The sequence below is a fragment of the Spea bombifrons genome, chromosome 4, assembly GCF_027358695.1.
Source record: "Spea bombifrons isolate aSpeBom1 chromosome 4, aSpeBom1.2.pri, whole genome shotgun sequence".
Taxonomy (NCBI): domain Eukaryota; kingdom Metazoa; phylum Chordata; class Amphibia; order Anura; family Pelobatidae; genus Spea; species Spea bombifrons.
In genome coordinates, this window is record NC_071090.1 from 58,381,148 (window position 1) to 58,405,565 (window position 24,418).

Consider the following 24,418-nt stretch of genomic DNA (forward strand, 5'->3'; position numbering starts at 1 on the left):
TCTATTTGCATCGCTGAAATATTACATCCGACTGTCATACAATCAATAACAATTAAACTCTTGAAAGCGTTGGAGATAGGAAAAAGTGTGGATTGTATCCTAATGTCTCATGTTTGTGTTTAAGTGTTAACAATAATACCTTTTTAAAACAGGATACTGCAGAATGTCACTTATTTTTAAAGGGAGAAATAAGGAACCCATTTTTTACTACTGTTCCTTGTATTTTATATAAATACCATCAAGGTCACACCCAATCTCATGCAAAAACACCCACCTTTCACAATGGATGTAACCCCTGCTTCCACCATGAATATAACTCATTATTGAAGTTACGTGCTTTTAGAATTGGCTCGATTGACATGTTAAAAGCAAAAGAAAATGCTACACAGTTGTTATTTGATAAATGGAAACGGTTTAATGTTAATTTGACCTTAAGCACTTAAAAAAAGCTTTACAGAAGACTTGCGTGCATGTCTACCCTTGGGGGGATCTCATCTTACCCTCCATATACAAAGGTTTTTCATATAAATCAACCTAAGGGGTCGATTTTACATCTTTTTTCTATGTCCAAAAAAGGCCCTTTTAAGCATTCAACTGTATTAGGGATAATATTTCTAGTGCTGCATTTAGTTACAAAAGTGTTAAAGCCATCAGAGGAGGTAAATCATCGCTTTCAATGTTAACTCTATTTTTGGTCCAAATGCTTCATATTTAAACGCACAGTAATCAAGGTCAGACTAAATTCAGGTAACAGCATATACATTACAATACAGTACATACTCCTTAACAAACCATAAAGTAACTGAATGCCTTGTTGGCTACTACTTAATGATTGTTAAGTTTTCTTTTCAAAAGGAACATTTCATGCTTTACATGGGACGTTGATAAAGTGCCATAGCATGTTTCATAAATCACCTTCTCTGCCTGCATTATCATTACATATTTTAAGTTCTAGTTTGATTTACAACAGCAAGTTGCCGCACACAGCATGAACCGCTGAAAATAAACTAGTTCCTAGTATAATAAAAACATCATGTAATACAGATACGGGCATCCAACAGATCCTAGAGAATCATGATAAAGGTTAAGATTCATTTGTATTTAAATACATGTGTATTAGGGAGTTTATTGAAGTTTAGAATGTATCATGCTGAGAGTTTATCATTCATAGTCAGTTTATAACATTCTAAAAACACTCTAGAATAAAAAAAATATTTAACCCCTTAATGACAAAGCCTGTACATGTACGGGCTCAAAATGCATTGTTTTCAATGGGTTTAGGGACCGCCCATTGTCCTTAAGGGGTTAAATAGTCAATCAGATTCCTCTGCAGGCCCATTAATGAAGAATGCATATTGAAGTGCTTTGTAACAGGGCCTACCCAATGACTCTCTAGTTTCAGGGAGTTCATATCTGATGGACTTAATTTGCAATAAAATTCTGACTTTTTCTTTTTTAATGTTATGGTTGATAGGTTATTACACGTCTGCCAATATTCTGCTTTGTTGGTGGGTTGTGATATTGCATCGTACCCCATATTCATCATGCACCTCATACTTTGCAGTGAGTTTCGGTGCTAAACATTGCAGCCCACCGAGGGTTTAAATATCTTATAAATAGGACATTTGAGAATTTATGCAAATTTTAAAATTTTTATCTGTTGGGTCATATTAATGTTGCAAAATTGTCACTAGAATGTTGCATTTTGATTTGTTCTTACGTTGAAGGACCATTGCAAGTGATACTGGGTTAAAACTGCTTGATATCACAAAATTACAAATGTAACTATTTAAATATAACGCTTTAGAATGCTGTATATAATCCTCTTGTGTGTATTTTATATCAAGATTGATAATGTATAGCTAGTTAGGTTTGCCTTGATTGTTATACATGCTCTATTTAATCCTCCTTTCCTCTCTCTTACAATTGAGCTTTAGGGGATAGGTATAATAATGTGCATATGTGATTCACTGAGCAGGTACTACTTTGCCTCGATTATAGTTCTAGTTCTGTTTGATGTTACTACTGCTTAATGCAAACTGATTGCTAGAAACTGTAGGTGGGAAAGAAACGCATGAAAGAAATACGCTATATAAATGCTGGTTAACTGGCAAAGACTGCAGCAGGTAAAAGCTTCAAATCCTTCAGGAAATACGCTACTAATTTTAAGATACAATAGCTATTATCAAAAATAAAATTATTTTGTAAGCCTTCTTTCTGGCACTCGCGTTGATTTCAGAATCTTCTGCTTTATGTTTCCAAAAGCTAGCACTAGGATTTGAACATTTAAAATGCTAAACAACTTGCCTTAAATTCTAAAGAACTTCCATATTATTTCATAAAAATAAATTTTAATTATTTTAATGACAAACCTACCTAAAACATCTGTAGCTGTAAGTATCCGTACAATTCTACAGATGATTTAAAGGGACTGGCATACACACGCCATTGTTTTTACAAACCGTGCATCTGAAAATTAGTTTGATGTGAGTTCTATACTCGTTTTAAATGTAAATGTCACTCCTGATGCCCATTTTTGGGGTTGATAATGACACATTAGATGCTTCATTTTAAAACTAACTATAGGTGCATACAATAACAAAAATGCGTTATTTGCATAAAGCATTTCACATATATAAAATTTAAAAAGGCTCAATAATACCAACATTAGTATATTGTTAGGGTATATTGATCATTAACTATACAGTATGAAGTTACAACCCAGCTGAGCTTCTCTTGCATGAAGGGATAAGTTGATTTGATCCTCAATATTTGCTTGTGGTATTGCCTGTTTCATTTCAAGTATGGCATCGATCTACATCTAAGATCTATGTCTTAAGTGTGAAATAAAACACAATACCTGTATAGCTACAAAAACACAATCCTCTCCAATGTGTAACAAGCATTTTTTACATATTAAAAATGCCACATATATGTATTATAACTTACTATTTTGGGATATTATATGGAAAGCTATGTTAGCTTCCTTTTCTGAGAATCCACATTCATCCCCTTTATATTCTACATTTCCTATTGTTAAGTTTCTAAGTCAGGGTGAAGATAAGCGAGAACTTAAGGATGAAAAAAAAGCTCAGATAACACTGGTTCTACTAGTTCGAGACACAGACCTCAATCTTCATTAGGTTAACATTTAATCTAAATAGCTCCAAAACCATTGCACAGGTTGGCAAGCATAAGATATAGATATGTTTAATTAATTGACTATAACATGCACAACCATAGATCTGGTGCATATGGAAATGTTTCATACTAACAGGATAACAGTGAATCTGAGAAGGTGCATAATTAAGATATGCGCCACTTCTTTCTTTTGTAGCTTTTAATCTCAAGGAATAAAATACCGTATCCTAAAAGGTTTATTACAAGTTGTGCAAGTAGACTAATAGCTCTTGTGGGTCGGCTGGACACCGTAAGAAAAATGATTTGTGTATTTAAGTCAGCTTAAAATAGGTAACAAGTAAGTTAATTATACATAAGTGGAAAAAATACTGTCCTTTGGGCATACAACTATCTAGATGCTGTAAGCAAAATACAATGACCCATTAACATTCAAAGGCATTTGTGTATAATCATCAGAGCTTGCTTTTATTTATAAATGTATGCAGGCACACCAAGAAATAAACTATTGTCCACTACTCGCGAATGCTTTCCCCTGCAAGCGGTGTATGTAATGAGATGGGAAAAGCACAATATTTTTACTCGACTGTAAAATAGTAAAACTGTCTGTGTAAAAATTATTAGTTTAAAAAAAAAGAAATCTACCTAAAATAAAGTTGAACAGTGCCGGAGCTAAAATATTTTAACTTATTAAAAAAATAGGCACTTCTGCATAATGAGACAATCAACAGGATTATTCAGAGTTTTACTGTGGTGTTCTGATTTGAAATTTAATAAGGTTACACTCTAAATTAAAGAGAAAAAAAAATCTCCAGTGATTTACCAACAATGCAGCTCTTGAGAATGTTCTCAACATATCCTGCAGGCAACTTCAGTGAAGTATCTCATGTAGGAGGCATTAGAGCTAAGAGTCAACGTTAGTCATAATCAGTAGTTTTTGCAGGGACCAAGAAAAAAAAAGTATTTCAGTGAACTGAATATGAAATAATCATTAACAAACTATACAAAAAGAACATTAACAAAAGCTCATTGCATATTTGCTAGCTTTGTTTTGTGTACCTTAAATATACCATTTTTGATTATTTAAATGTACTAAATGCACTATAATGTGTTAGCTGTAAAAAGCAACCTCAATAGCTCCATAAAATAAATACAAAAACTCACACTATGGAACAAAAAGAAATCCGATATTACAAAAACCTAAGCAAAAAATGTAGATCAAATGGTTGTGTTGTTTTTAATTCTATATTAAATGATATATGTTACCATTTCTCAAACATTTTTTGATGGTCTCTCTTTAGCTGCCTGTTCCCAACCCCGTCTTCTAGTGTTCCCTGCCACCATTATTCCCTATCAATCTTTATTAGAGGTCATGTTGTAATAACATGTGTCCAAGTGGTAATATATGTCCAAACTCCCTACCCTTAAGATACTAGAGATTATCTAGGAATTAAAAAGGCACTTATGACCCATTAGAAGCATTTGATAGATTGTACGATCAACTTTTTGCCCAAGAAAAGGATTTCTATTTTTTAATGGTATTAACTTCCTTTCCAGCACTGTCTCTGAAGTACAATAGAAAAGAAAAAAAACCTGTAAATGCTTAAAAAAAATAAACTTAAACAATCTTTTTCACATAGGTTCAGGTTTTTACCTTTATATACCTATGTTTCCTTAAAACAATATTTCTAAGAGTCCACTCTTAGTGAAGAGTCCACTCTGGTTTAAATGCTGAAACATTAAGTTTAGACGGCTAATTCTGAATGAATTCAGAGTTAAAAGGATGAATGAACAGAAAAAATAGGATGTTAGTTTAAAGTAGAACCTTTTGTATTACCTTCTCTACTTCTCTACCTAGTGTCCACTTAGGTCAAACAAACATCATTAGACATAGAAGACTGGACTCTAGATCTACTACACTCTTAACTACTTCTATATGTGTGCCTGCTCTTTGAAAAATAAATATTACTGGATGTGGTGGTCGTGTTTCTAGGCTAGAGTGAATAAATCAGTGTTCTAAATATATTGGGATATAATAACACTGGGGTAAATTGTGCAGCCTCCTTGAGCTGATTTAGTAAATTGTTTTAATACAACATAAACCGTTTACATTTCTGCTGTGTAGAATTCACCATATAATATACATTGATTGCATTACTGTTGAGCCATAGACCATGTTATGCTCATAGGGATTAAATAGTTTTCAACAATTTATTATTAGCACATAAAAAGGAAAACCTATACTCTTAAATCTTAGCAAGAAAAAACATATGGAATACATAATTCCAAAACCTCGCCATTTCCAAGACATATGTATAAATTCTATTTTGTAAGGGATAGCTTACTTTTCTCAGAGTAACAAAAGAAGCTGGTTGTATTTTTCACTTTTGCTACTCATTTAACTTGAGGCAGACATTGATTATTCTGTTTTGATAAGTAAGATAATTGAAAGCTCCAAAGGCTCTTTATGAAATGGAAGCAAGCCAAGATTGTATTAAGCAAATTGAGATACATTAAAAACTTTAACCTGATTAAAAGTCATAAACCAAAGTTAGTTTCATTAAGCATATCAAGGAGGATTTTTTTACACCTTAGAGTAACTATTTCTAAAAAAAAAACCTCCTGGTGACCTTCCACGAAAATGGCGGAGCTTTCCGGGACTTCATCTCCTGTCACCCCTTCCAATCTGGGGAGAGGATGTCACCAGAAGCTCTGCCGTTTTAGTGGAAGTTCACACAAGGTTATCGTATTGCAAAATGGTGGCATTTTTGGAGACGCCTTCTCCCTTATTCTCCAATTAGAAAAAGGACATCACCAGAAGCTCCATCATTTTTGTTCACTCTAGGTGATCTTACAGAAAAATTCCAGAGTTTCTGGTGATGTCCTCTCCGTAATCCACCAATCAGGGGGAGAGGACATAATGGAAAGTCCTGCCATTTTTGCGGAAGTTCACAGGAGGTCATCTTTTTACCTGCTGTTCTTTTTATCAGCTGCCTGCCTCCTGTGAGTACCTCTATCCACTCTGTTTTATGCCTCTATTCTCAGGTCTGTGCTACTCTGTATTCTGGGCTGCAATTACCTAGGATATACTTACTGGGACATTACATCAGCACCTGTTGGTATAACTGTGTAATCCTATGTCTAACTATATGCCTATAAAATCCCTGACTTTGTGCAAGTGTACCTAGTCTTTAAAAGTATAGTTTCTATTATATCTAATATGGTTATTGGTAGACTAGACTATGCCTCATTACAGTGTCACTTAACAAATAAGTTGGAAGCAACTGAATATTACTGAAGATGAACTGTAATAGAATCAAAATTGCCAAATAGTGTTATTCTTGGTGGAAAATCACAGCTTCAGCAACCAATATTAAACTACCACAAAAGGTCACAATCAAATTACATTTGACTGACAGAATAATTTAAAGGATGTGCCTGTCTCTCGTCATTATTATCAGTATTTATCCTGTCAAATATAATTTATTTTGTATATTTGTGGGTAACAAAAACTCATATAAAATAATAATAATAACCTCTTAGTATTTTCAAAAGATGCAGCTAAAAAGAATTGTTCCCTTTATGGGCATTTTCCTATGAAAAGCTTGAGACCTATTTCACCCCAATAAACTGTCCTATAAAATGTTACATTTATGTGGACTACAAAGACATAAATGCAAATAAATATAATAATTATGATAGTATGGAAATAGTTAATGCAGTTGGGTAAAAAGTAAAAATTTCCTTCTACTACAGAAGATTCATGAATGTATTTACAAATATCTACTTTACCCAGTGATATATCACAACTTTGCAAATAACCGTAATGACCATTCAGCGGTTTCATCGGATATTAATAGTGCTTTTTCTTTACTACATTGATGCCCAGTGAACACCCATATAAATCCATACATTTAAAAACTAGGTTTCAAGCGGTATTTGCTATTCCCATAATGCTTTTCACATATATTTTTAGAAATGTGGCTACGAGTGAAGATAGAAAGGTTTATGCTAATATTTAAAAAGCCAAATGAGAATTCAAAGTCCATATTATTGCAGAAATTAATTAAATAACCTGAGACAAATTACATGCTGTTTCACTTACAGTTATTGTTAGAGTATAAAAATGCCTTGAAGTTAATGGTCATCAATTTCAGCACACACTATAATTATATTCCTATAAAAAATGTAACACGTGTCTGAATATCTGAGTCTCTTATTAATAATGTACTCAAGAACCCATGAACAATCCAAACAGCTGTAACTAACTTACCTATTTTAAAAGGTCAGACTCAATGTTTTTTCAACATAAAATTAGGTCCGTTACTAGCAGGTGATGTGTACATGAAGAAACATTAAACAACGGTCGAGGGAGAGCTTATAGGTTATTCATTAAACCGTATTGGTGCCTGTTGGAACATTACTACACCAACAGTCACATGAAAAGTATATTAACATCATATGAGTTTGATTTTCTCTAGCATCTCTATTCCAGTGGTACTCATACTACTCACAAGAATACCGTCATATGTAAAATATAAAACTGCATGTATAAATTTACAGTTTAGCTGATATATAACATTACTGCTAATATCTGCTGATCTGTGACCATTGCAATAGTGAATAAATAATAATAATAATAATAATAATAATAATAATAATAATAGTGAATAATAATAATAATAATAATAATAGTGAATAATAATAATAATAATAATTATTATTATTATTATTATATATAGATGTTAAATAAGTGCAAAAAAAATAATTGTACAAGTATAATTTCCAAATGCGTGCAAGTATAGGTAAAATTGATTTTTACACTAATGCCACAAAGCATGACTTTCCTCATATACTTTCCCTCAGATAACAGCTGTCCTATAACACATTGTACAAAAAAACCTGATTAGCAATAATAATTTTGACATTTGATTAAAGTTTCAACAAAGATATAATTCACCATACATTTTAATTTGTCCTAAATTAATTAACTGTAGTCTGAGGCATGGTTCAATGAAATTCACTCTAAAAATAAATATGCATTTTATATAAAAATGTAAAATAATTTGGGGTTGGGACTTAATGTGTGTGTGTCTGATAATTTAGCATTTTAGCATTGCCTATTTTAAAGAAAGATTCTCACTTCACTTCGAAGAATTACGATTATTCAAAGCGCAAGTAATATGCAAGGCCTAGCTTCCCAGCACAGGGAAGCCAAGGGGCTCCTTACCTTGCATAATATTTTCTACATTTGGGGCCAGATAAATAATCAGAAACATTAAACCAATGTTGAATATGTTCACCATGATCCATTAGTTAGAAAAAGCCATGACTACCCACTTTAAGCAATAAAATTGATGCTGAGATTGCGCTATCCTTAAAGCAGATGTGTGGAACTCTATAGTATTTCATCAGAATATCTTCTAGCATTCTGAATCTTCTGTATTAACCTCAAAGGCCCCTACAGCTGTTTTGAACATAAAAAAAAAAGAATACAGTAAGTCCACCTCATTCATGTAGGATTATTGGACTGCGCTCTTTAAACAACAAAACGGATGTGAAGACTGGGCCATCCTTAAGCTAAATATGTATTTTAGTTCGATCGATCGCCTGAGCAACCACTTCAAATTGCTCTGTTTACTGAGGGCCAGTATGGGACTAAACACAGATCATGACAGTTGGTTTTGTAATATCTAAAACACAAAAGTCGTCTTGCTTTTAAGCATATTACAATAACCATGCACATCTAAATAAGGATGCTACTCAAATGAAAAAAAAAAAAAAAACAGAATAGATTTTAGGAAGAATTAAGCTTCCATCTGCCTTACAAAAAATACATTTTTAATATCGGTAAGGGAACATATAATGCATGTGTTAAGATGCCGTAATTATAAACGCAAAACATGCATTTTATTTTTGTAACAAGAGTCAATGATCTCAATAGTTTTAACTGACTTAATCCACTAGATGATTAACGGTCCTGTTCTCTGCAGAATGTGATTAATTATGGGGCTTGCAATAAGATATGTATAATTATCAGGTGTTACACAGGTAAATATGAGACGCATGCTACTACGGATAATTTATAAATAGATGAGACTACAAAGGCAGCGTTTTGGATGGATGATTTCCAAATCGCTGGAACAAAAAAAGTACAATAAAAACACCTGCAGGAATTACACATTTTATCTTTTGTTTCCCACTTTACATTTTTATTCATTTTTAACAAGATCAAAGAGAAAACAAGAGGACCTGAAATGCAGTGTTATAAAAAAACAATTGTGTAGAAGACATACCAATGGTAAAAGTCAGCTCTAGTAAAATATTTAGCAGAAGCCCATACTATTGTAGTCATATTGTCCAAACGCTGGTTGGCAGGTGGAGATTTGAGTAAATACCATTTAGGCACCAAAGAGCTTAGTCACGGAAATTGGCTTTCTTCTACAAAAACCTTCCTAAATCCATCATCTTGAGTAGCATATTTAAAATATATAATTTCAGAAATTATCCCTACTAAATATATATCAAATTTGATATTCTAGGAGGAATGAAAGCAGATGGCTGAATGGCCTCTTGGAAGACTAGAGCGTTGTGGGCCATTAAGATTTTGAAGATGATGTGTTATATAATTTATATATTTTTTTTATTATTATTATTTATTATCTTATATGGCACCATCAGATTCTGCAGTGCTGTACAAAGGGTAGACAGGACATAACAAGTATATAACATAACAAGATGACATACAGAAATAACATGTGAGAAGGCTCCTGTTCAAACGAGTTTACAATCTAGAGGGAATAAGGGTGTGCTGTTGCTAGGAATGGACCAGCCACACTAGTATTCCACACGTTGGATTGTTCAGGGAGAGTAAAACAAATATAGAGCCTGTTTTTGTATAAATGAGAAGCATTTTGCTTCGTAATTGTTGTTTTAATGAATCTGTTGTTCTGTTTCGGATAACCAAGGTCTTGTAAGATGAAAATCACTACTAAACTTGTAATGTTAGTTGAATGTATCATTTACCACAACTGACAAGCTGACCTTACTTTTATTAATACCATCAGATATTACGTACATGCTACTTGTAGTGGAAAAATTATATATTTTGGGGGTATTTCCATACAGAGGTAACTTAAAATAAACCTGCCACTCAAACATTGCTGGGCAATGGTGCATATGGATTGCAGACAGATTATGCTTAATGATCAACAATGCTTAACCCCTTTACCGTTTATCATGACCCTCCTTGCTATACCGATTTTCAGACCACCATACCGATCCCATCATGACAATGTGGAAAATCCCACTTCCCTGTGGGCAGCTACCAGCAATTTACTAGTGCATGGAACATATTCCAACTGAGACCCATGGGAACCAATAATGATGGCCATGATCATGTGATTGCTGGCATGAATATGTATGCAAATATGTTGTAATTGTCACATACTGTATTTTTTTTAAAATAATTTTCTGATTAATATTATTTGTCCAAAACAATAGTATAATTATCTTCTTTTTAACACCTAAAAAAAATGTAGACTAAAATTTTAAGATTTTCAGCATCAATGCAACAAATCAATTTGCATGTGAAGGAACAGGTGCCAATATATGCTAAATACCCCAGATAATCACAATTCTTAATAGCAGCAATCAAACTTAATCAGAGTGCTAGAAAAGGCAAATCATTACAGAATATACATGAAGTATTTAGCTACACATTCAGAGTAAAAGATTCTAAAACAGCATTGACATTGTCCAAATATCAAAGCATATTTGCTGCTTTTCAAAATATGTTTCAGTATATCTGTGTCTTTCTAAATAATACTTTTGTTACTCAATAAGTGTGTATCATAAACACATCTTATGGATATATCATGAGAGCAGCCAAGTTCTTGTTCTCAAATTTGGATGACTTCTTCTTTTTTCCTCTCCCATTTGTTAAGTTATTGATCCCTGTTGCAATCTTAACATGAATATGCTATCTGTGCCACAATTTTGCCAATTCTCTCAGCTTCCTTGGGGTAAAATACTCATTTAACCTAAACACTTCCAATGCAATTTCACTGTTTAAAAATAAAAAAAGTACAAGTTATATCTTTAATCATGCTTATCTGTAAAAGTAATGGTTTTCTTTTTAATGTTTTGTCCAATGTATAACTTTACAGTTGGAAATTCAACTGCTTGTAGGACATTGTCATCATTATCTGAACAGGGATTGTAGGTTGTGGAAAACTCATCCTGCCACCTTTACTATGAACCATGCCAACCCAGCCTCCATTCAGCAGAAACTTCCCAAACTTAATAACACATAGTTAATGGATAGAGATTGTCACCTCACTGCAACTTACAGCTTAGCCAGTAGTCTCTCAATTATAGACAAGATTGGAATTTATTTTATAATTCCCAACCACAAGAGAGATATTATCTAGTAGAAGGTATGAACATATAAAATATTATATAAAATTATTCCCTAAAAGTGTACATTTTCTTTAAAGAAAACACAAAAAAAACATACATGTCCTTCTTTGTAAAATGTCATAAAATAGAAACTTGCAGTCCGACATTTGGCTGACCTAGTTGGCAAGCGGTTTATTCAATGTTACCATCAAGCTGCAGCTGAAAATGGCCCAGTTGCTGTTTTCTTTCTGACATTTTTTTAAACTAGGAAACAAGATTTTGTATGCTTTAGGTCAAAAGTAAATGCTTCCCATTAATCATCATGGTTGATACAATCATCAATTAAAATATTGCATGCTAAACTATAGTGTTTGTAGGAAGGTGTTGAAAGTTGTGGGTTAAAATGTGTTTTACTTTACTGAATGGTATTATGGAATGGTATCAATAACACAGGCATGAGATATTGATTCTGCACAAGGTTAATTGCTGCAGAAAATCCTATATAAAATTCAGTGTTTCCGCACTGAGGCTACTTTGCAGTACTTGCACATCATATGTAAACCACTTGCATATGATTGTTTTATAATGACAGGGTCTATATTCTAGATAGTAGAGAATGTGCAGATACTGCTTCTAGAGAAGTGTTTTATAAAGGATTAGCCTTCACTTATAGGTCTATTATTTATTGAAAAAAAACACCCCAATTATATCACTCAAAAACAAAATATTATAAATCTTGTATATGTAGAAAGCCAAAGCATTCTTATGTTCCTAACCATTAAAATGTGTGAGTGCAAAAGACCACAATAGGAGCTTGGTCTAATTACAGGGTTGGCCAAACTTGCTTAACATAAGAACCACATACAATAAACTTTACATGTCTGAGAGCCGCACGACATGCACATTTTGTTACAAAAATGATATATAAATATTAGGAAATACATGTATGCAATATTATTTATGCACATGTAGTTTATAAACTATTAGTTATGGCCTCTCACACTCACTCACTCTTATACTCTCTCATGTTCTCACTCACTCTTAAGCTATGTTATACTCCCACTGACTATCTCACACTCTCGCTCATGCTCTCTCACACTTTCAATCACATACTCATTCACTCTTACTCACACTCTCACTTAGTCTCTCACACTCTCTCTCAATATCTCTCTACCTTCCCTGCTGACAGATTCAATTTCTTTGGTCATCAATCTTGTATTCATTTATCTTATTTCTGGAGTAACGCAGTAATGCAGGTGCAGGGCAAATACTTTAAAGAACCATAAAGTAGTTTCAAAGTAATAAGAATAGTAACTAACCCCTATGACCCCAGTTTGTCACTGAAACAAGAAGTGACCCACAAAATGTGTTATATGGCTCATCTTAGAACATAATTAGTAAATTAAAAACACAAAGCACACTAAACATACCATTACAAACTTTTCTAGATATATTTTCACAAATAGAAGCATATTGTAAATCACGGATTCATTAAGCAGTGCTTTGGCAAACACAATATAGAAATATTCCAACTGGTTAGAATATGAATACTTTATTGTAAAATCTATCCACAACAAGGAAACATGTAGTAATAAAATGAGATACAATTACCCGATTTTAAATGATTTCATGAATCAACATTTTGCATCATACAAAACAAAAAAGAACCACAAGTAACCGGGCCTACCCTAAAATAACTTAGCAACACGAGAAAATAGAAAAAACTTTGTGCCTTCCACCCGTTGTATGGTATTATCTAATATTCAGTTTATTGAATATTGCCAATATACAAAGTACAAATACTTTGGAGAGAGACAACCAATCCAAATCAGTATGATAAAATGAACAGTATCCTATATGTACTATGTCTTAAACAAAACAGTAGTCTTCATAGCTAATTAAAGGTCATGTAAAGCAATCTGGATGCATGATAAAAAGTTGACTTCATTATTAATTTGGAGGCATAAAATATTTTTTGCTGCCACAAAACATTTCGATTGTATATACATTTAAATACAGTATATTCAATTATAAATAAATTATACAATTATAATAAATAATTTTAACATACATATATATAGACTATTTTTATCTGCAGAGTAATATAAAACAAAGCCCTGTTTGCAATATATTTTAGGTATTTTATTTTTCAAATTGTCAGGTGTGATTAATAGTAATTACAAGCTGGTAAAACCATGTAATTGTCAAACTAACACTAAAAAAGTTGAAATATAACAATAGAAGCTTAAAATGTATGTTTCACATTTCACATTTATTTTAATACCTATATCTTATAAATGCTTGGAAAAAGAATTGCTTAAACATGACAGACTGGTGTTGATATAGAAAGTCTTTCAGTAATATGATCTATATGATGCTTTTTTTCCTCTCATTTGAATGTAATGGAACATTTGTAAGGTGGAAAGTTAGAAGTGCCAAGTTCTTTTTCTACACCCCATTTGCTGAACTAATAGAGGATAGTGATTTCTTGTTAACAGATTCTCTTGGATCACACTTCATTATGTACTCTGCACTTTAACACTGCTGTAACGACATGTTTTTAATAGTATCCAATAGGTTAAAGACAACAGTTAATCAAACCGAGTCCAAAATACACCATTACCTTTTGAACACCAGCAAATCATCATATCTGCTACAGAAGAATATGTGATATTATGGCAGCTATGGATTATAAAACCAATAAAGCTTGGGCCCCTCGATATTTGGGTGGACAGAATCAGTGGGTGTTTGCTAGAGCTGCTTAAGCCAGTAAAAAGAGGTTTACAATAACTAAACACCCTTTGCCCAAATAGGTCTCTCTGCATGGATCTTGGATGACACAATAGAGACAGTTTGCTGAAGGTAGAAGTCAAATTTCCCAATTTTCCAGTCCTATTGTGTTTAATTCTCAGAACAGTGAGTCAAGCCAGGCATCTGGCTCAAGTCTGGTCTTAGCCTCAGCCTCAGCCTCAGTCATCTTGGCCAATCGTATTATTTACCTCTTTGGCACTGAAATAGTGGAAAGAAAAATACAACGTAAGTAATCCTTATGCTTCTTTTCTTCCACAAATAGACTATGTACATCAAAATCCTAATCCTGAAAGTATAAATGGGTTTAGCAGTGACTTGAATCTCTTTCTCCAGCTTCTTACAGGATATGGGATTTGCCGATATCAGTTGTCATTATATATAATGCCACTGAAAGATAACACTATCCAAATCTGGGTACTAGAAGTGAAACATATTTTTTATCATAAACAACTGCGTTAAAGACATACAAAGCATGAGACCATATGTCTCTACAATAAGTAGAGAGACTCCTGGCATGTTAATGGGGCTTTAACATCCAACATGGTAGTTGTTTCAAACAGTTTTGATTAGTCTCTAAAGAAAATATAAAAATCTTGTATGCTAAAATACAGTGGATATAAAAAGTCTACACACCCCTGTTAAAATACCAGGTTCTTGTGATTTTAAAGAATGAGACAAAGATAAATCATGTCAGAACTTTTTCCACCTTTAATGTGACCTATAATGTGAACAATTCAATTGCAAAGCAAACTGAAATCTTTGAGGGGGAAAACTAAACTCACAATAACCTGGTTGCATACGTGTGCACACCCCTAAACTAATACTTTGTTGAAGCACATTTTGATTGTATTACAGCAATCAGTCTTTTTGGGTAGGAGTCTATTAGCATGGCACATCTTGACGTGGCAATATTTGCCCACTCTTCTTTGCAAAAGCGCTCCAAATTTGTCAGATTGCGAGGACATCTCCTGTGCACAGCTCTCTTCAGATAACCCCACAGATGTTCAATTGGATTCAGGTCTGGGTTCTGGCTGGGCCATTCCAAAATGTTAATCTTCTTCTGATGAAGCCATGCCTTTGTGGATTTGAATTTGTGCTTTGGGTCATTGTCATGCTGAAAGGTGAAATTCCTCTTCAGCTTCAGCTTCCTAACGGACGCTTGAAAGTTAGTTTATAATTCCCTCCATCCTGACTAAGGCCCCGGTTCCAGCTGAAGAACAACAGCCCAAAAGCATGATGCTGCCACCACCATGCTTCACTGTGGGTATGGTGTTGCAGTGTTGTTTTTGCACTAAGCATACCTTTTGGAATGATGGCCAAAAAGTTCAACCTTGGTTTCATCAGACCATAACAGATTTTTCCACGTGCTTTTGGGGGACTTGATGTTTGTTTTTGCAAACTTCAGCCGGGCTTGGATGTTTTTCTTTATAAGAAAAGGCTTCTGTCTTGCCATCCTACCCCATAGCCAATTCATATCAAGAATAAGGGGGATTGTTGTCACATGTAGCCCAAAGCCAGAAATTCCTGCAGTTTATTTAATGTTGCAGTAGGCCTCTTGTAAGCCTCCCTGAAGTTTTCTTCTCGTCAATTTTGGAGGGACGTCCAGTTCTTGGTAATGTCTCTGTTGTGCCATATTGTCTCCACTTGATGATGTCTTCATTGTGTTCAATGTTATACCCTTCTCCTGACTGATATCTTTCAACAATGGGATCCCTCTGATGCTTTGGAAGCTCTCTGCGGACCATGGCTTTTGCTCTGAGATGCAACTAAGCAAATGTTGGGGAAATCCTAATAGAACAGCTGGACTTTATTTGTGATTAATCAGAGTCACTTTAAATAATGGCAGGTGTGTAATGACTTCTATTTAGCGTGAATTTGAATGTGATTGGTTATTTCTGAACAAAGCCACTGCCCCAAAGGGCGTGCACACTTGTGCAACCAGGTTATTGTGACCTCCCCCCTCAAATATTTCAGTTTGTTTTGCAATTTAATTGTTCACATTATAGGTCACATTAAAGGTAGAAAAAGTTCTGACATGATTTATCATTGTCTCATTCTTTAACATCACAAGAAGCTTGCAGAACAGGGGTGTGTAGACTTTTTATATCAACTGTATCTGTAATCAAATTAATTCAAAACAATTACTTGAAAGCATGGGATTTTTTCCAAGGGGAGGATATCTGTGCATGTTTCCCTCTTCCTCCACAGTACTTTCTTACCTCATTCCTATTGCTTAACTTTGTTGGCTCAGGAGAATGGTTTCCTGGTGGGGGACAAATGTTAGTTACCCATTAACCATGGTAGTAGTAGCTAACAGACCATCATGAACCTGCACAACATAAGAACTTGTGTTTACAATAGCTAGGGTGGTAAAGGTTAGCCACAACTAGATGCAGTCAACATGAGTTTGCAACCAATCTACAGTTACTAGCTACTATTCCTTCTGAGTAAAAAAAACAACAACATAAAGACTTGTAACCAAAATAGGACACCCCGTAGCTTTCCAGAAGTTGTAGTAACATTTGACACTCAAAGAACTATTTTGTCATAATGTTCAGCCAACCAAATGGATGGCTGAGAATCATCAGATGTTCATTCCACAGCAGCTGTAGTGCAAATCCATAATGATAGAAAAACTAAGCTTTGACACTACAATTGTACTAATTTCCCATGATACTTAACATGCCAGATTGACTGAGCATCATGGGAGATTGAGTACATGTTTGAAATTCCCCTGGACGAACATGGATGAAAGAGAACCTGGTCCAACACAAAATGTAGAACTGAACCAAGTTAGATAGTTGTTTGATCTATTGGTGCTACGATATTTCTGCCAATTAGAGAAATCTTTAAGACAACCATAAATGCCTTAAAAAATGTCCTAAAAAAAATATTTTTGCAACTGTCATGCAGAGTGGTCCCCATGAGTCCATCTAGATACTGCTCAGTATTTATCAACGACATGGGTTGCAACCATTATGGCACAAAAGGGAAATATCGTTAGCATTAGCCTTTTTCCAGTTAATTTCCACAGCATATTTGATGTGTTACCAAGCTACATCCAATTAACACTCTATCCCCCTAATGATATGTATGTATGTATATATATATATATATATATATATATATATATATATATAAACAAAATCACACAACTCTGCAGCATTAGAAGCATGTAAAAAGTGGGGTAATCACATATTCACAGTGTTTTTGGTTTCATACAGATGCTGCATTCATATGCATTTTTTTATTTTAGTAATATAAATGCTGCATCAATATTTTTTTTTTATTAATATAAATGCTACAAGTTGCAAATAGAACAAATACAAATATGTAAAGTTTCAGAAGTTGCAGACCTTATCTGCAAAAAAAAAGAGTATACTGCTAAGGACAACAAAAGTGTAATGAAAAACTAATATATATGTAATGAAAAAAAATATATAAACTTCTATGCCACGGGACAGGAATTTGACACCACTCCTCAAGAACTTTAAATGTTGATGGTTATTGATATACTTCACAGACAAACCAAAAACTGCTGTGTATAAACCAATATGATCGTTATGTTTAGAAACGGCTGCACATCTTTCAGAAAATAACGCACAGTCCTGTCACATAAGATGCCCTCAATAAATAGGCACATCACTATGATGTATAAGGTTCATTTATTCATATGTTGTCTTTTACAGGACACTTTTAGCCATATTTAATCAATACTTAAATTAATACTTAAATCTTGTAATACTGCTGGATATATTGGATTGAAAATGAAATAATTTCCAAATTTTCTGTTGGAGACATTCTAGAGTTCTACTCATTATGGTCAAAAGATGTTTGTATCATCCTAGCATATGCACAAAGCAATATAACCTCAAATCTTTCTTCCATATTAATGGTAGAAAGTCTATAATGATTTGAACCAACACATGATAATGCACTTAATAACACATGTTCTTTTCATTAATAAATTACACCACAGAAATAAAACAGTAATCTAAGCTAAAATATTCAGACCTACAGACCTTACAGATTTATTTATGCTTGTCCCTCAATTGCATTTGCTTTAAAAGGAATATTAAATTAAAAGATTATAGCCCAGCGATATATATATATATATAGATAGATAGATAGATAGATAGATAGATAGATAGATAGATAGATAGATAGATAGATAGATAGATATTTATATATATAGCAACACAGCTGTGTGTCTAAAATCAGTTACGGTTCATGAAACCAACTAAATTGGAGTTGGTAGGTAAGTTTTACAGAATTGAGAGTTGTAGATTCAAATCCATAAATTGATACATTATGAAGACTCACTCCGGGTAAATTTCTCTATATTATAGAGAATTATAGAGAATTAGTGAGAAATGTCACTATTTTAAATACGCCTTATATGCAGCAATCAAGCTATTCTTGGAGCAAAACGGTACTGGTACTGGGCTTGGCCTTGGTAATGTAAAGCGAAGTCAGGAAGATGGAACTGCAACTATTCTGTCAACTATTGCTTTAGTAAATAGTCATTGTCATTTTCAGAAAGCTTCCTCATGCTCTGGCATGTGTGATTTACAGCTAGAATATCATCTATCGTTAACTATGGTTCTGAGATACCATAGAGCTTTGCTACCTTTAATACATTACTTTCTCATTTGGTTGCAGCAGTTTATTGTAGATTTACCACAAAGTGGGGTAAAATAAATCCCATGAATTGTCTTTTGCTATGTCTTAATGCAGCTTTAGATCATTTTTTTAAATTTATACTTTTTGATCTGAATTTCCATTGACCATCATAGTTGAGGTTTCATTTCCACTATCTTCATGTCATGGCATCAAAAACTGGGATTCAAACATAATTAACAATCGTCTGGAAAGGTTTATTGTGTGCTTTCGATTAAAAGGCAATAATATTACCAAATTATTCTGAATACCCACTTATCAAGTGCATTTCTAAATGTATATATGTAGTTCTTTATCCCTTCTGTTAATTCCTTTGGACTTTACACTAAACTGTACATAAGCATACTGCAAATGATGTTACCCCTTGTAATGTGACATCACTATTTTGTACTTGTATGCTACTGTTGATGTTTGATGTTCAAGAAGCTTCTAATACATGCAGTCCCTAGTTCTGCCCTACTATGTTGCAGATCACAGGATGATAGAAACAGTCATAGGTGTAGATGAGGCTGCAATGCAAAGCTCCTAGCTTGACACTAGGTTAACCAAACAACAAAGAAAAACAGGATTACATCTGTAAACCAAGGTGTGTGGTGATGTTGGGATAGTACGTTGCTTCTATATACATTGATAGTTTATGGATACACAGTTTTTAAGAGTTTGCACTCTGATAGAATTCATGCATTCTGTATTCTGCAAGTAATTAACCAGACATCATATACTGACCAACAAGCATTCAAGAGTTACATATCAAGCATAGGGAAAGCGATACACATAATGTTTCACACGTTCATTCCCTTTTTATATTAATAAAGCTCTCTTCAACAAGCATAAAATAATTAAATATTTTCTAGCATCAAAGTATAGGGTCTATAGTGCAAGCTAGTTAAGCGATAGAGATTCTTTCTAGTAATGGTTTTAAGGAACTTTGCATGGCAACATTTTTAAAACCCATCTGGTGCTCAATACTCTGCCCTTCACATTTATCTTGATTTCCTATTAATATTAATCTACTCTCTGGCATTCAAAAGTCATAATCTTTTCATATTTTATTTGATATTTTCATAATCATCATATACAAGCCCATCATAAATCCACATATACACTAGCAAGGGTCCACAACCGGATTGACCAATGTAGGATGACTCCAAATAATCAAACATAATGCTATTGTAAAGATACCACTTTTTATGTGCTGTGTAAAGACATCACTCTATAAGTAACAATCATAGCATGAGCAGCGTAATAATCCTAACCCCTGATAGATATATATATATATAGATATATATATAGATATATATATATATAGATATATAGATATACGGTATATAGATATAGATATATATGTGTGTGTGTATCCTATTTAATGCCCTTATTTACTTTGCTTTCTTGAAGTCTGTAAAAGTCTAAAATGTGGTTACAGTTCTTTCTGCAAAGATTAGACAGGCATGGGACTGCAATTATAAATTACAATGCCCTTTCCTTAGTTCACAGTTCCATTCATCTTCTTGAAACATTGAGAGACAGATTGGACATTAGGGAACGGATTAGCCACAGGACGACCTGTATTTCTGAACAAAAGCCTAAGTGTGGAAAATAGCGCCCCATGTCACCCATTCTATACTTTCTGGAAAAAACATTTTCATGAAAATGGACATTTAAACAGCTTTTTCCCACTCACTTCAGAACAAGCACAGATTGTTCCCAATGCTCACATCAAGTAAGTGTTGCTATCAAGTCAACTTCATTAGAGAAACATCACCACCTCATATATATAGTATAATATATCAGATTTTCAGGTGACCCTTTGCTACATTTTATGCAAGATACAGTACGATAAAGATACAAAAATGAGTATATCACCATGGTATAAAGGGTTTATACCAATCGTAGTTTTAAATGTTGGACTATGAATTTAACCCCTCCAACCTCAAAGGATGAGGCTTGTAAAGCATTGGTCCCTGTCCTGGTGATCATTTATCTTTCCCTAGCTTGAGCATCTTTTTATCATACAGCATAGCCATACAATTAGGGTTTATATAACATTTAATACTATTTAGGTGTACATTTATAGCCTGTGAAAATGACAATTGGGTACAAAACATAACATAATGTGATATACCTATGGGAATCGGGCCTGATTATTATTGAACTATCTAGAAGTATTGTATGCAATGCTTATTAGACTAAAATATATTAGGAAACAAACATATTTCTCACAGGACTCAAAAACTGCTAACTGTAGTGGCTTTATTTATACATTTTTTGTTTTGTGTATTGACACCAGTTGGTTGAAGTCCTTAGAAGATTTTATGATGCCATGGATTCCATATATGAAACATAAGCATAGCCATTGTATGCTATGTTATAAGCCGGTGATCAAGCATGGCATTACTTTATATTTATTGGCAGCATAGTAAGTTAAAAGCTATACCTTCATGAAATAATTGTTCCTGTTACTACTGTAACTACACAAGCATAATAGTAATGAACAAAGACACCCACATTACACAAGGGAGTCACATGGCAACATTTGATTCCAGTAATCCAATAAACTCTGATGGTTTGTAATGCTTACAGTATGAAAACAATTTGATGGCTACTTAAAAGAGTGGAAACAAAGTTAAAAGTGTCTCGAAATTCCATTCTCTGGCAAAAAAAATATATATATTTTCATATAATAAATTCCATTTCACATTAAGTTTCACAACATTCAAAATGAAAACAGAAAATGACCCTTTCAAACAGAAAAAAAACTGGGCATGAGATCAATTCATTAACACTCCTTGTTAACTTGTAAGGTACTTGTCTTTAGAGAGCAAATTTCTACACTACAGGAGACCTCTACCTAGCAGGTTCTTCTTGACATTTAAAAAAATGATGCTTCTTTAGGGTGCTTGATGCTTTTATAGTAATTCTAACTTACTACAGAAAGAAAGAAAGAAAGAAAGAAAGAAAGAAAGAAAGATAGATAGATAGATAGATAGATAGATAGATAGATAGATAGATATCTAACTGGCCACATACACATTAACTGTCACATATTGACAAATGACTCTATCCTTCTTAAATAATAAAAATAACCATGCAAACAACATTTATTTTGCCTCTTCATTTAAGGAAAAATACATTTCCAATACATTTTAGTAAAGCTTCACTTTGGTAGCAATCAGTTATAAGGATGATGATCATGAGAATGATAAGAATACATACATTCCTGTGATGTTTGCTTAGAACATAGCAGAAAGCCCAGTTGTATGTCTATGTACATGGCAATAATAAATTCTATAGCAACAGATGAGATCTTTGTTATTTCTGTGGCGGAAACTATCTTCTGAGAAATCTGATTTAACCCCTTGATGACAGAATGGGCTTAAGTAAACCCTAAAGGGATCTCACCTTGCCACATTGGGCTCAAAGGCATAATCAATACCCCCCAACGCCTGGGTTATATTGACAGGCAAATTATAGCTGCTGTAGATCTTGTAACAATGTTGCTTTGCTTTCTAGATTTGCAACAGAATAACCAAGTGTTGTCATCTGAAAATTAAACAACTGGTATACTGTATCAGAAGCTCAGCAGGAAATAATTTTATTATTTTTTTTTTAAGTATGCACTTTTAGACTTAAATACACTTAAGTTTGGTCTCTGTTGTATTTAATAAACCCCACAAAGTTTACCTGGGTAATGGCAGATGGATTAACAGCTGAAAAAGATTAGTTTGATGGAGCCTTATATGTATAATATAATAGGTATGTTCCAAGCAGACTATATATATTGTAAGTACTGATCACAAAGCCATAGTGCAGTACATGCATTTGCAAATGTTTGCATAGAGAAGGGTAAAAATACAACTGTGTCTGCAAATAGGGGAATGTCTCTTTCCATTAACCTTTCGCACACAGTATTTCCACCGGGGTGGTTAATAGGAAATTGCCACCCAAAATGCAGTCAATGAGGTTGTTTGGAGCATTGAAGGGAAGACTATAGCCTGAAGCTGAGCTGCAGAGGGTAGAGCTTCGGGTTTGGACCGTTGTGTTTGCACTCCTCTGCCCTTTCCATAGAACTTTAGTGCCATCTATTGAAAACTTGCTGAATAAAAGGGGATCAGGGCACCTATTGATCTGGATTCCAAACAAGCCAATTACTCAACGTGATTTTTTTTCTCTCTCTCTCATCCCAGGCTAGGCTGAGAGTCCTTCCACCTGCATAAGAGCATCTCTTTTTTCTGTACACAATGTGCATCTCCAAGGCTCTCTCTAGTGTTAATTGCTCCTAAATGTAAAAACTGCGGAAAGCCTTCTATTACCACCATGCCTTTGTACATAAAATCGCTTTCATCTTACCGCATCCACAATTACAGTGCCTAACAAGCAATGACAGCTCTGCTACCCAAATGGACCAGGCAGTTCTACACAGACATTAAAGCATCCCAATGCATAGTGGCATTAAAAAAAAAAAAAAAAAATCAAAGAAAGGGGAATTATATTTACCTTCTTTAAGGAACTGGGAGTGTATAACAAATATAAGAAAACAGCAGATAGCGGCTCCTGCTAATGCCCATAAAGCTTTCAAGAGCTGCATGTCGCTTTCCAACTCAACAAATAGCCAGAAAGTAACACAGTGGATCCCCTACGCCACAGCAATGCATCAAGGGCTCCCGATCAGCCAGGCTGGCTGTGCAAAGCAGAAAGAGCTCCCACTCGCAGTAGCGGCCGCTGGCTCACACTAAAGTCTCAGGCACCATTCTCTGCTCGAGTGATGGAAACAGGAAGCTCGAAACGATCCATGAATCAGCTATCTGTTCCTCTGAGTTGGCCGAGGGACTCCGACGGATTGCGCAATACACTGAAGCCATCAATGATCGCCTTCTTGTTGCTCAGTGATCACCCAGTCCAGGCTTTTCTCAAGCCCCCCTCCCCCCTTTTTTGTTGTAATCTTTCTTGGGGGGCTGCACGGTGTTCTGTCTCTTATACTTCCAGTCGCTTTGGGCTCTCCCCTCCTTCCTCTTCTCCCAGCACGTCCTCCCCCCTCTTTGCTGCAACTTCTCGAAGGCTGGCGGTAAGACCCCTTCTCATGCAGCAGGCTGCTATGTGTCTGTGCACGTCTAGGAGGGGGGCTTTTTTTTCTCCCCTCTTTTACGTGTTGCTGGGCAATAGCTGCAGCGCTATGGTGCTAAGCCGGGAGTGAAGGAGGCTCCCTGCCCGTTTTTAAATCCTTCTCCAAGTGTCCGTCCTTCCGCTGTAGAATGGAATGTTACTCCACCAAAACAACGGGACTTGCTTTCTCTCTCCCACGTCCGCCTCCTGCGCTTTGCCAAGGATTGTCCTATTCCCTGGGATTGATTGGCTTAGCCGAGGGACACGCCAGCCCTGGGGCTCATTCCGA

General features: G+C 34.5%; 1 protein-coding gene across 2 annotated transcripts in view; it reads right to left on the minus strand.

The window, feature by feature from the left end:
- TAFA5 (TAFA chemokine like family member 5) overlaps window positions 1-23,954 on the minus strand; it is a 224,837-nt gene extending 200,883 nt beyond the window's left edge. For both annotated transcript variants that reach the window (XM_053464614.1, XM_053464613.1), the window contains exon 1: window positions 23,524-23,954. In XM_053464614.1, coding sequence (XP_053320589.1) covers window positions 23,524-23,614 — 91 coding nt within the window. In that variant the 5' untranslated portion in view covers window positions 23,615-23,954. The remainder of the gene's footprint in view (window positions 1-23,523) is intronic.
- Window positions 23,955-24,418: the final 464 nt, after the last annotated feature.